The sequence below is a fragment of the Cinclus cinclus genome, chromosome 6, assembly GCF_963662255.1.
Source record: "Cinclus cinclus chromosome 6, bCinCin1.1, whole genome shotgun sequence".
Lineage (NCBI taxonomy): Eukaryota > Metazoa > Chordata > Aves > Passeriformes > Cinclidae > Cinclus > Cinclus cinclus.
In genome coordinates, this window is record NC_085051.1 from 34,374,582 (window position 1) to 34,388,072 (window position 13,491).

At 38.3% G+C, this 13,491-nt stretch overlaps 1 protein-coding gene across 2 annotated transcripts in view; it reads right to left on the minus strand.

Moving 5' to 3' along the window:
• Positions 1-12,741, minus strand: part of NOVA1 (NOVA alternative splicing regulator 1) — a 141,671-nt gene extending 128,930 nt beyond the window's left edge. For both annotated transcript variants that reach the window (XM_062494762.1, XM_062494761.1), the window contains exons 1-2: positions 12,606-12,741; positions 10,534-10,677 (exon numbers count right to left, since the gene is read on the minus strand). In XM_062494762.1, the coding sequence (XP_062350746.1) occupies positions 10,534-10,677; positions 12,606-12,741 (280 nt within the window). The remainder of the gene's footprint in view (positions 1-10,533; positions 10,678-12,605) is intronic.
• Between the last annotated feature and the right edge of the window lie 750 nt (positions 12,742-13,491).

The window sequence follows — 13,491 nt, forward strand, 5'->3', positions numbered from 1 at the left end:
ATGCCACCATTCTCCCTTGGTTTGCCAATAAACTGCATCACAAGTCAGCATATAATCAGTAATAGCACTATTTCCTCTAAATCAGCATTGCAACATCACACCTCTTTCTAGAGCTACTGAAGTAGGTCATCCTAAAAAATACAAATTTTCTATTAGTTCCTGAAATACTTGTAGTTTTAAGCACACTTGACTTGAATACCAGATTGCCATCATCAGCGTATCTGCACCTCCCAAGCAACCATAGCTTGCAATATGAAAACCTTGTAACACAAAACCAGTACTACAAATATGCATTAATTTACACCAGAACTCCTGTATGCTTTCTTAGAGTCCTTAACAGGGGAAACCCATCCAAATTAAGACATTTGCATGCTTATAAGTGCCAGTAGCATTAAGACCATCCACTCTGAACTCCTATGCATTAATATTTCACAGGAAAAAAAAAAAATCCTTGCATCATCTTAGGAGCCTGTCTAACTAATGCATATTTTTAAGAAAAAGTTCATCAAGTCTTATAGGCAGGTGAAATACTGCAACCTTTAGCAAATGGTTATAATCACTACTGAAATTCTGTACTGGGAGAAACAAGGCACCCAAATCAGAACTAGCCAACTTAGTAAAAAGCAAAATTCTTAAGAATGAACAACAAAAATCCCAAGACAACCAATACAACACTGTCAAGCTTTACAAGCAGAGACTTCTTTACAAAAAAAAGAACACGAAGAATTTTGCAGAAGATGAAACTTCACATGTTCCTGGACTAGTCAACATGGAAAACATGGTAGTCCTTTAAATACCATACGATTCCATTGAAAAACAGACCAAGTGAATAAATAAAAAGAAGCTTCATTTTCCTCATTCTGAGCATATTCATGCATGTTGAAAAAGGGAAATATCAAGGTATCTATTTTGCAATTATGGATGACTAAATTTTGTGTCCTTATGTCTGCACAAAGAAAATAAAGTACTAAGCTAATAAAGTGTGAAGGAGAGAACTGAACTACTCCTGAACATCACAATGAACATTCTTCCAACTAATAATTACTATCAGACAAAAGAGCCGTAAGAAAAGAAAATACAGAAACAGTAGAATCTTGTTGTTACTAATCAACACAGTACCATTAAATAAACTGGAATACAAATAAACTAGTTGTAAATGTGTTACTTAATTCAAACACCAACCTTGTTACCACTATCCACTCTATGTCTCCTAGACTAGAGGGTAAAAAAACATTTGCATAAACTGAAGGGGGTTTGTTTTCCAAAAGAAACCTAATGGGACAAATATAGCTGCCCCTTTAATTGACTTTCTACCATCAAGAGCATGCAAAGACTAAAGTTCCAAGACTAGCAATTACATATTTCTACATACACTCAGGTATTTTTAACATTCTGATTCAAAATCGGAGGAACCATTTTTTTCCTTATAAATCCTAGGTATTCAGGGAAAGAATAATTTCTCTTGCTATGAATCAATAAATCCAAAAAAATCATTAATAATTCATTCATAATATATCATATCAGCACTTACAGCTAGCCATAGATGTAGATCCATACAGAACTTACAAATCTTATGAAATTATAAAGAATGTGTTTTATTATTGTTAAAAGTAGTGCAAATACTAGATGAGCACTTGGCATCATCAACATTAAAATAAACCAAAAAACCATATATCCCTAAAAAAAAAGAATCATTGTAAATGTTAACACTTCCTTTTTTTTTTTTCTCCCCCTGAGAATTTTGCAATGCTGGAAATTATATGTTATTTGATGAAGACTAATCTCAACAAAAAATTGGCAGAATTTGATGTACTGTACTGCAGAGTAAAACAACCAGAAGTTAGGAAAATATATATGTATGAGGAATTCCTGGGAAATACAAATTTTACTTTAGATTGACAGAGTCGCCAAGTGTTCACCTAATAACGTAAGTAGAAGACATACAAAGAATGAAGTGTGCACACACATGCAAGGCAGAAAACAAACCCCATACATGTTCTACATCTAACACTTGCAACAAATCATTTTTATAAAGCTTTAAGGCATCCAGTAGCAGCGTTTCATTTGAAAAATCAGCACAGACAGAATGCTGGAAGACCTTCTGTTGCTCCTCAGAAGTTTTCTTCAAATCCAGGTTATAACTCCGCTAAAAAGCCACCTATTCCTTTTTTTTTTTTTTTTTTTTGGTGCTCCTCAGAAAAATTGTTGGTAGACTGCCAGGTTACAATAAAACAAATATTCTGTAACTCCAGCTCAATACTGCTGCCAAAACTGTATCCATGGCAGCACCTGAATTGCTGCTGCTGCTACTACTTGTACTATAGAGTACCCTACCTGCACTCTGACATTTCCTAACACCAGATTACAGATGGGGACAAAATGTAAACCACTGTTAAATCAAGCTCCAACATTGGCATATGGCCCAACTGGTCTTTCCTCCCCCTTCCCTCAAAGCCATGACATTTCATAGCCCAACTCTTTTGGAACACACTCTGATAATAGTTTTAATTTTCTAAGTACACTGGATGCTCAACAAAGCCAACTGAATGGACACATGCCATTTCCTATTTTTCCAGTGCATGACCTAATATAAATATTTTCAAAAACTCATGTTATAAAAAGAACAACTCCATCATTGCATATTCAGTTAAATATTTGTAAGTTTTCACGTACAATTTGAAAGCCAGAATTTAGAATGCAGTAGGAAGATGATAAATTGCTGCTGCAGCTGATTATCTGGTTCTCTACAGAGAATTTTTTTCCCCATACTGCCAATGAAGAATCTAAATAGGACTAAAGTCACTACTCGAGAACAAAAAAATACATACAAATCTTCCAAGAGCTTTGGAGGTGCACTATGGTTCTTGATTCAAGCAAACAGGTGCCACTCTATCAGGTGGGGAAAATAGTACAAATGTGTGAAGCTCTTTACGTGGGAAATTACAAGAGAGTTAAATGGCACTGAGCAAGGCACAAAAAGTGCTTTTAAAATAGAAACAAGGGAACATGCAGAGAACCTCAGTATCTAATTTAATTAATGATTGAGAATGCAAAGGCTCCAACTGGTGAAACATTAGCAGCAGCCATGAATTTCACTGTAGTTCTGTATAACAAGTAATCTTACCTGAGTGATTCTCAAAAAAATGTCAACACATCGATTGTATTTTTCATCTGATCCTGTCAATGCTGAGATGACAGGCCCTGCAGGATGCAGTGAGAGATCAACGATGAAAAACAGATGTTTAGTCTTTTCAAAATCAAAACCTACAAGACCAGGTAAATAAGAAATTTTGTCCGAGATTCATACTTCTTTATGCCCAACAAATGCTAATGTTACATAACCACTTTCATATACATAAGCTGACAAGAGTATCTCTCACTTACAAATGATCTGACCCCAAGTCAATCATACCACCAACATTTAACTTTAAACCTGGTCCCTAACATAGTGCTCTTTCAAGTGCTATCTGGTCACATCACTAGTTATTCACATCACCTACATTCCTCAACCTTTCACAAAGGAGACTTAATTTAGCCCATCAATTACACTTAAACCTTACACAAATTTACTGCAATTCAGGAATGAAGAAGAATAATAACAAGCTCAAGCAAAGAGTGATAAATTCATACTCAAAGGCCACAAAAGCATGTAAACATTGTAGAGTTGGGAGCTGACTTCCATAGATGTGTCCCCAAAGACAGCCTTAAACTGACATTTCAATCAGGACAGTTAAGGAACTGCAATGCTTGGCTATTATCAAGAGTGGTACACCTAATATTAAGTCAGCTCCAGTAAGATTCAACCATAATTATCAATATGTTAAAGTGAAAACAAGTTCATATGGGTGGATAGAAATTTAGATCTTGCGATTTTTATGTATTAAAATATTTAATGTGTCTATCAAATATAGGGAAAATTTAAAGCAGAGTATTCTGACAATCCTTTCTCTATTTTTAATCAAAATACAAGCGATGTAGTTGATCTTTATAATGCCATGAATAAGCAATCATAAGCTAGGACGGTGAAATTCCTGAAATCAAAACAAAAATAGGATGGAATAGAGCTATACAGATCTGTGCTGGAGCACTTACAAGATCTCTAGGTTACAGTATAGTTTGATATTTCCTTTGGGGGAAGGAAAATTACCCTGAATACCAGGGTGAATTGTAAGAAACCTGCAATATTCCTAAATCTGTGCCACGCAGCCAGAATGAAGACAGTCATATACCTACAATAAATTAAAAACCTTGCATGTGCACAGCACATTAACTGATTCCATTTGCCAACTCCAAATTCCAACTCTCCATGTTTCCACGCTACTAGAAGTCCTTAACCACAAAACTGGGCTAAACAAAACAAACACCAAGCATTCCCCCTACAGAACATACTATACTACACCAGAAATTCCTACCAGACACAGTACAACTCTTTTCATTTACAGACAATAGCTGTTGTCAGAATAAGCAGAAACATTTTTGCTAAATCCATTATAACCACGACATTCCAAAATCACGTGCATCAGCTTCGTTACTCAACAGATAGATTTGATAAACAGGAAAAACATATTACAGTTTTAGATTGAAGAACTTTAAGGATTTCATGCCAGCGTCAAACAAATCCAATTAGAAAAACCAAAAGGCCTACCTAGAAACATGGCCATCAATAAGAGTCAGAAAAGCAGCCTTCCAATTTCTAATATGCATTGCGTTTTATACCATGACACTGCAGCCTCTGAGGGTCAGATTAATTAAGATCAACAGCAGCTGCAGTGCAACGTGAGACGCACACGGCCGCAGCTCTCACCAGTCCAGCCCAGTTACCTGCAGCATTCCAGCACCGGACAACTGACAACCACGACACTCCTCACCAAGTCACCAGCGCCCACTGGCCTGCTGACAAATGTTAAGAAACAGACTAAATTCAAAGAAAACCTGGAAACCTGACTGTGCTGCTGCAAGGTGCAACAATGCCAGCCAAATCTTTATAGTTGTTGCTTAACTTTATGTCAGAGCTGTGTCCAAAGACAGAAATGTGATAGCAACAAGGTGCGAGCCCCCTTCCCCAACCACTCTACTCTCCATTTCTGGAGGCAAGTCTGACAAATTCACTAACGCCAAGGTTTTCTTCCCTGGCCAAAAAGCTACTGATCACTGACAAAATAAATTCTCTAGTCAACTACTGAGGACAATATCTAAGCTAATGAAATTAATTACAGAACAAACAAGATCAAAGAGTATTTGAAAAAGGCACTGCTCGTTACAGGTTGCATCCATTAAGGAAAGTAAGCACGTGTTTTGTTTACTGCACAAGGGAAAAGAGGAAAACGAGATTCAGACATTCCTTGTTTCTATTTTTTAAATATTATCTCTAGCACCTATTCTCTATCAAGAATCCATTAAAACTTGGATCTATCCACAAAAAAAAAAACTATTGAATTACTGTATGGAAATTTTAAACTTCATGAAAGGGGAAAGCTTAAGTCTTATTTTTTTTAATGAATAATTGGTTTACAGAAATCCTGACTTTATCAAAAACAATGCTGCTACTAGAAGCACCTTCATCTACACAAGCTTTCTAAACTACTGAAAATTCTGTGGTTTTCAATTATATTGAAACCTCAGTAAAAGCAATCACAATAAAAATGTTGAAAAGTAAAAATACAGCATTTCCCTGTCATAACAGCTGTCCTCACTCTATTCTTTATTTTGACAACAAAGTTAGTTGTTAGCCTGTGTCATTTATTGACGTTAGACTAACCCTTCCAAATCTGTCAGAAGTTCTTATAAACCTTTCTATACAAGACAAAAACACAGCACTTTCTTGCAAACCAAAGCCATTTACTATGTCAAAGTTGATTTGCTCATTAACATGATTAAGTCCCTACAGGTAGGGGAAAAAAAAAAAAAAAAATCAGTGCCAAATTTCTACTTTAACTTCACAAAATTTCTCTAACCCTACTGAATTAGAATCTGCTAAGTGATAGTACACAGGACAAGTTAGATATGTAACAATGTCAAGATTCTACTAAGTTACATATTCAGTTTCAGCTTCCTTTTAAATGCAAAATACTATAGACCTGCTGGCTAACAAGCCAACTCTTTTTTTTATTCTGTTTCAGTAACCAGGCAACAGACAACTGTCCAACTGAGAATTATCTCTCTGAACAGCTGGCAATCAACACTTGGGAGTTTTGGTGGCTGGTCTCTTTTTTTTTTAAAACTAGTACAAAGATCAGTGATTACTTTAAAAATCCATACAACTCTAGACTCCATCTCTGAGATCTCTACTCACTATTTAGTAATTTTCTCAGTGCCATTATCCCTGAAGTTACTCATATAACTAAATGTTTACAACAGAATCTGAAAATTTTAGATAGATACATATGTAATGTCTAGTTAGCTAATGTCAGCACTTCAAGAAGTAGGATCAAGAAAAAAAATTAAATACATTTATTGATGTATGAGAGACCCCTTCAAGTAACCAGCACAACAGATAGCTAATAACTAAAGCCATTCTCGCTTCTAACTCCATTACTCTTCTCTCTTCCAAAGCTAAAAGCAGTATTTCACTTCAACATTATTTCAAGTGTTGATTTTTAAAACATTTCTTTCCTTACAAGATTCTGTTCTTTTTAAGAGTTATAAATTAACATGATAAACTCTATTTCTATTAAGGAAAGAATAATGGAGAACCAAGCTTGATATAGTACATGCTTCTCCTTCCTAGCAGTTTATAGGAGTAATGATGCTATAAGATTATTAATTATAAATTCCTTTAGCTTAATGTGTTACTTACACATTCAATGCTTTTGAAAGGTCTTTAAGGGTCAGAGTAAGAGCCTTTGCAGAAGGGGAATGGCACAAAGATGAGCTAGACAATCTCCCATAACACATGAATGATTGAAAAAAATCTGAGATTTAAACAGAAAACATCTAAAAATAGAAGTCCCGTGGTAAAAGCACGAAACAGTCACAAAATGCTTTGTACACTGTCTGCATGAGATGGGAGAGGAGACTGCCACCTTTTATATTCTCCAAACACTGATATAACTACTGAGTAGAAATCTGCTGTCAGAGTGACACATCTAATATATTGCTAAAACCAGTAAAACTTTACCCCATTTAATTATGCTTTTATTAATCTCTGTCCTTGATATGATCAAATTTAAGTAAACCTATGACATCATATTCCAATAAATTGAAAAACACTGACCAAGTTCAGATTCACTCAAGAACCAAGTTCAAACCAGGCAAGAAAGATCCTGTTGCAAGATAAACAACATGATGTGATGTAACATAATTTTGTGCATATGTGAGAGACTGGGTTGGGAGCAACAGAGAGAGGGAGGGAGAGGGAGAGTGTGTGTGCACGAGAGAGAAAGAGAGTGTGTATGGCAGCGTTCACAAGGGAAAATATACATGGCCTGAGTAGTTTTGAGTCCGGGGCTCACTAAATCCAGAATGAGAAACACATAAGCAATGACAGCTTCAGATAACAGAAATACTCTTTCTTCTATTATTCAAAAAAACATACATTATAATAGCTTCACAGAATAGCCACTTGCAAGTTGCCTACATCTGTATTTAATTTTTAAACTAAAACCTAGTAGTCAATACACACTGTACTTTCTATGAAAAAGGATCAGCACCATTTAGTTTAAAAGTAGGGCATATTCTACCATTTTAATTTTATTTCTGCTAATCGTGGGGGACATGCCTGAACAGAAAAGAAACAGAATATCCCAAGACAAATTGCAGGAGTCCGGACAACAAGAAAAAGTCAGTGGGTAACCTGAAAAGAGAATAATAAATTGTGTACTCAAAAATAAAACTGAAGTGGACAGTAATGTATTTGTACACTGCTTCCTATCTTGTAAACTAAAATGTTCAATGCAAAGCTGTTTTTTCCTTCAATTTCTTGTAATTAGAGCTGCCATATAATTCTTCAGTAATTATGTCACCTTTTGACGCACAAAAATAATTCCAACAGAAATCAGTCTGCATACTGAAGTCCTATATCACAGAGGGAAAAGAAAAAAACACTATTAGATCATAGGAACTACTTGTAACTTCTGTATAACAAGCACCTTCCTCCTTTCCAAACAGGAACTTACTCAACTTTTCTAAAATTTTTTGGAAATACAGAAAACTTTCATAGAAGCTTCATTCAACAGAACATTCCACAGCGAAACATACATTAAACACATTTGTAGTCACAAGCATCAGAGGTAAGGACTAAGTAACATCTATTAGGAAAACAGTAATTGTTTAAAAAACTTTGTAGGAAAAATAAACCATAACTTTATCTTGGCCCTTTCACAAGGTTCGTAATCCCTAATGTTATATGAGCAAGAGAGCCTGGAAGAAACCCAAAAGCCATCAGCTCAAGGAATGACAGGACCTCTGAAAATTCCATGGGCTGGTGGTCAGACGCAAACAGAAATACTAACAAGAGCTAGCCACGCTGGAATTCATTCCCCATCCCTGTTCCACGCTTTAGCAGGTATCAGTCACCAACTTCCTTAAAACACTCACTTTCCATATGACACAACAAGGCTGCAAATTCAAGGCAGACTGCAGAAAGTCGAACTGGAACTTCATTTGCACCTGTTACTGTGAAAACATTTGAGTGTCCCTGCCCTAGTTATTTATATTATTGCTGCTGATTTTAAGGGAGAATATGTTTATGTCGCAAATGTTTTCTCATGTCATTCTAGCTTGCGATTTTTTCTTTTTCAAAGGTTCTTCTGCTACTACTGCTGCATCTTTACAATTCCCTATACAAAACAACAACAACAAAAAAAATAAAAAAAAAAACAAAAAAAAAATAAAAAAAACCCAAAAATACTTCTGATTTAATCAGAAAACAGAGGAATCATACTAGAGCACCGAACAAAAGATCTAATCTTTGGAGCGTCCTTTCCAAGTGAGTGTAAATAAACTGTAGAAAAATGAAAAGGCTTGTAATTTGGTATTTGGAATATTCTTCATAAACACCAATTTTCTGTAACATCCTTGCATATCTGATAACCCCTCATGTATAATGCAGAAAATCTATTTCATTTTCATCTATTGATAGTGAATTTAATTTACTATTGCAGCTCTTTACCCAGATTATGTTATTAATTCTGCAATCAGGCTCTTTAGAATGCTTTTATTTCTTCCAAGAGTTTTCACAATTCTACAATCATGTTTTTTATCCTAACATACCTTTCAAAATAAAGGATCATGTTTTTCCTAGCTTTCTAAAAAAAAAAACAAAACAAAAAAAAGCTTCAAAAGCAACAAGCACCAGTTCATAAGCTGCAACTTTCAAGAGGAAAAACAATCTACACACAACACTTCAGTCTCTGACTTTAAAGTATTATAGACTCCACTCATTAAGGAGATGTACAACAGGTGCACTAGAATTTCCACATCAACGATCATATTTGTAAATAGACCAAAATATCTCTGTTAATAAAAAGTTATCCACTTCTGCCTGACAGTGAAGTCAGAGGACAGGAAAGCTAAATGCTCCAATGTTAGTGTTCTGTTTACATCCATACCATCTGCATTTGCTATTTTGTAGAATTCAGTCATGTTAAAATAGAACAAATGCAAAGCAGCTCTTATTTTCCAAGAGAAGTCAACAACAGCTATAGTCAACTCAATTCTAAATCACTAGTTACTCTCCAGAATAGCAAAATCAAAACACAAAAGTGTCAGCTATGTTATTTTGCATCAGTTTTTAGAAAGTTCTCTAGAGCAAAGTTCAATTACAGAATGCTAATTTGTTCATCTTTCTAAAAAACCCCAATTATTCAACTGCAGAAGCTAAAACCTTGTCTATCATTATATAAGACTCCCTGTTCAGAAATCTTATAAAGGAGGAATTCAGGTATTTATTAGTGCTAAATATTGAAAACTTTCCATGTGCATTAATACAGCTGATAAAATGCTATTTTTTTATTCATCCAAAGTATTTCAGCTTTGTAAGAGTTTTCTTCCACCATCATGATAAACATAACATAAAGAATATCTAAAGACCAGCACTTGTCCTCTTTACTTCACTCCAGAGCCAATGAACAAAGCAGTGAAGCAGAAAGAAGGTACATAATGGATTTAAAGTAAATGGCCCATTCTTTATGAGGCAGTCTCTCCTTTTTAGTGATTCTTAATTGTCATTACAATGTCTGGAAACTTCAAACAAACAATTATCTTTACGCCACCTGTCACACTGGTCCCTCAAAGCTAGATTTTTTTTTTTTAATAAAAAATAAAGCAATCAACGTTAGTGAAAATAATCTTTTGCAGAAATACTGTAGATTACTTTAAACTTATTTCAAGCAGTTTAGTGCCAAGTTCAGTCCATTCCATACACCAAAAGAGACAAAATATTTGTATTCACTATTATACTTTGAAACATACTTTTCTGAGCCATAATACTTCCTGCTGCACTGGAAGCTTAACCATCAATATATGAAACACACTGACATGTACATACATGCCTGGGAAATTAAAAATAAAGAATTGGTTAATTTTCGCACCTACCTGGATAAAAATCTTTGGATTTAGACAGCTTGATGGTGGCCCCAGTCTCTTTCTGCAACTGAACAATTGTCTGTCCTCCCTTCCCAATTATAGATCCAGCAGCATAACTAGGTATGAGGACCTTTAGAAAATACTGGCCATCCTCTGAAAAATTGAGATATGCATGGTTAATACAATTTATAAGTTGTCATTTTTCCTCCCCACACCCAAAAATAAACAAAAGGTTGCATCTTTAAACTCCTCCACTAATTCATGCATTTACATCTAACCAGTTGCGTCATTACACAAGACATGTTTAGACTATGCCTTTGACAGTTTAAAATACCTACATTTATTTTAAAGCAAAGAACCCACATAGGTTCCTTAACTCAGTGAAAAAAAAAATGAGAATAATATTGCAATTTTATTTCAAAGGTAGATTTTCTTTGTTGATTTGGGTTGCTTTTTTTTTTTTTTTTGCAATGGTAACCACAGCATGCAGAAACGATCAGACCCCTAAAAAACCTAAAGCCCTGCATGAAAACAGTTAGTGACAACTACAACCTTGCTTGAAAATACTGCAAAAGAAATGACAAAACCAGGAAAGAACAAATTGTAAATTCTAATGGGCTATTTGTTTGTCATTAGCAAACACATGAGAACAGCAATTAGCTATTGCTTGCATTCTTCTTAAGTGAGCAAAACGACTACTCTGCTACCAAATAACCCACCCAAAATGTGGGGTTTTACTCCAAGCATTTCAGCCACTGCCAAGAAAACAACTCAACATGGTGAGGATGGAATCACTTGCCTAAGTAATCCTCATGTATTCCTTTAGCACTTCTTAAGCGACAATGATCTCTTTTAAGCTCATTAATTAAAGGACACTAAGAAGAATTTTTCCCAATTGATCAAAAGCCTAAGTCACTTACTTTAAATACACTTAAAAGGTGACGAGATAGACAATGCCAGTTCTCTACCCATCACTAGCACTAAAGCATACCATCGAAACAAGAAAAAATATATAGAATGAATGGAGGGGAGAAAGAAAAAAGGATTCCAGTCTGATATGGAAACTGCAAAATTTTCACTACCCTCAATGCCACTGCTAAACCCAGCTACACTGAAGTCTGAGGACCTTTCCATAACTGTCTCTGAAGAAGTGCAAGGCAATAGGGATATGTTGGTTCCCCAGACTTGTGCTCTCCCCAGCAATTATGGCAATGTCCCATTGATATCAAAATATCATGAAGCCTAAATATCACGTTTCACAAAGTTGGTTCTTCGGGTTTGTTTTTTTTTTTTTACCCCTGAGCAGAAGAAATTATCTGAGTTCACATTACTTCTCTTTCCTGAGACTATAAAGCGTCTCAGTAAGTGCCTGCGTGTAACAGTGGTGCCCAACCCGTATTGCCATAGCTGGGGAACCATGCACTATGTATAGCCAGACCGCTGCTCTCAACATTGGGCAAATAAATTCACCTCTGCCTCGGTGCATTGTTATGACGACTCCAGTGCAAACGGATAAAGGAGATGCTGGTCCCGTTATAACTCATCTCCTCCAGGAACAGCAGGATGTAAACTAGCGAGTCCCCGCAGCCGAGGGGCGACTCCCCCCGCCACCAGCCAGCCCTCGCCCCCGGCTCGGCACGGCAAACACACGCCGTGTACGCGCTGACAATGGAAGTGAGGCCAAGGAGGAGGAAAACGCACGGCAAGGCTGAAATTCAACTTGCGACCCCGAGGATGTGGAAGGAGGGAAGAGCGTTTGCCATCTCCTTCCAGCTGCCATTTATTGTCGCCCATCCTTAAGCGGGCGAGGGAGATAGCTGGGCTGCGGGAGCCCCTTGTGCTCCCTCCTCGCCTCCGTAGGGTCACGGCTGTGCAGCCCCAGCGTGGATATTAAATAAAAAGACTGGTAGATGCTGAAAACCGACGCCATTTTGATGAATGATAACATTAGAGAAATGGGAATCTTTGGGCGGGGGGGGTGGGGGGTTGGAAGAGGCAGGCAGGCAGGTAGGGAAGCGGAGAGGTGGGTGGGTTGGGCGGGGGGGTGGGGGTGGGAGGGAGGTGACAGAGGATATACCCACCGCCCGTGTTGGTCCTCTTGGTGCTGCCGGCTTCGGGGGGGGCTTCAAGCGGTCTTTTCCGGGAGTCCGGCGGGTCCAGGTCTATGGGAACCCCGGTGTGGGTCCCGTTCTGCTGGATGGGAGCTGCCGCCATCATGTTTGCTGCTGCTCGGAGGAGAATTGTCTCTTCCCTTCTCTGGTGGGGGGGCAGGGAGGGAAGGGGGGAGGAGGAGGAGGAGGAGGAGAAGGAAGGGGGTGGAGGAGGAGGAGGAGGAGGAAGGGAGGGGGCTCGTCCCGTTCTCTTGTCCTTTTCGAAAATGTAGAGCTAAGATCGGGATTGTCGAGGATGCTGCGCGCCTTGTTTATCTGGCACCCGGGGGGAGGGAAGGGAAAGGAGGGAGGGAAGCGGGCAGGACTGGACTGGAGGAGCAGCTGCAGTGCAGTGTCAGGAGGAGATGAGGAGAAGGGAGACAGGGGAACGAGGGGGGCGAGAGAGGGAAAAGAGAGGGGAGAGGAGAGGAGGGGAAAGAACGAAAAGAGTGAGACAGGAGGAGGAGAGGACAGAGTGAGTGGGAGAGGAGAGGAGGGGAGAGAGTGAGTGGGAGAGGAGGGGAGAGAGAACGAGTGAGACAGAATCGGTGGGAAGGGAGGGAGGGAAGAAGGGAGGGGGAGAAGGAGGGAGCGAGCGGTGTAAATGGTGGGCGAGGGAGAGAGTGGGAGATGATTCACGCTGTTTCGGAGCCCCCTTCCGCCCCTGCCCGCCCTAGTGCCGCTCCTGACGCTGCGGCTCAGCTGCCCGCCGCTCCCGGGCTCCCGTGCCCTCCCTCGCCGCCGGGCTCGCGTGCACGGGGGTGGAGAGGGGGATCGCTGCCGGGGTGGTGCGGCGCTGCTCGCCCTAGCCCCGGCA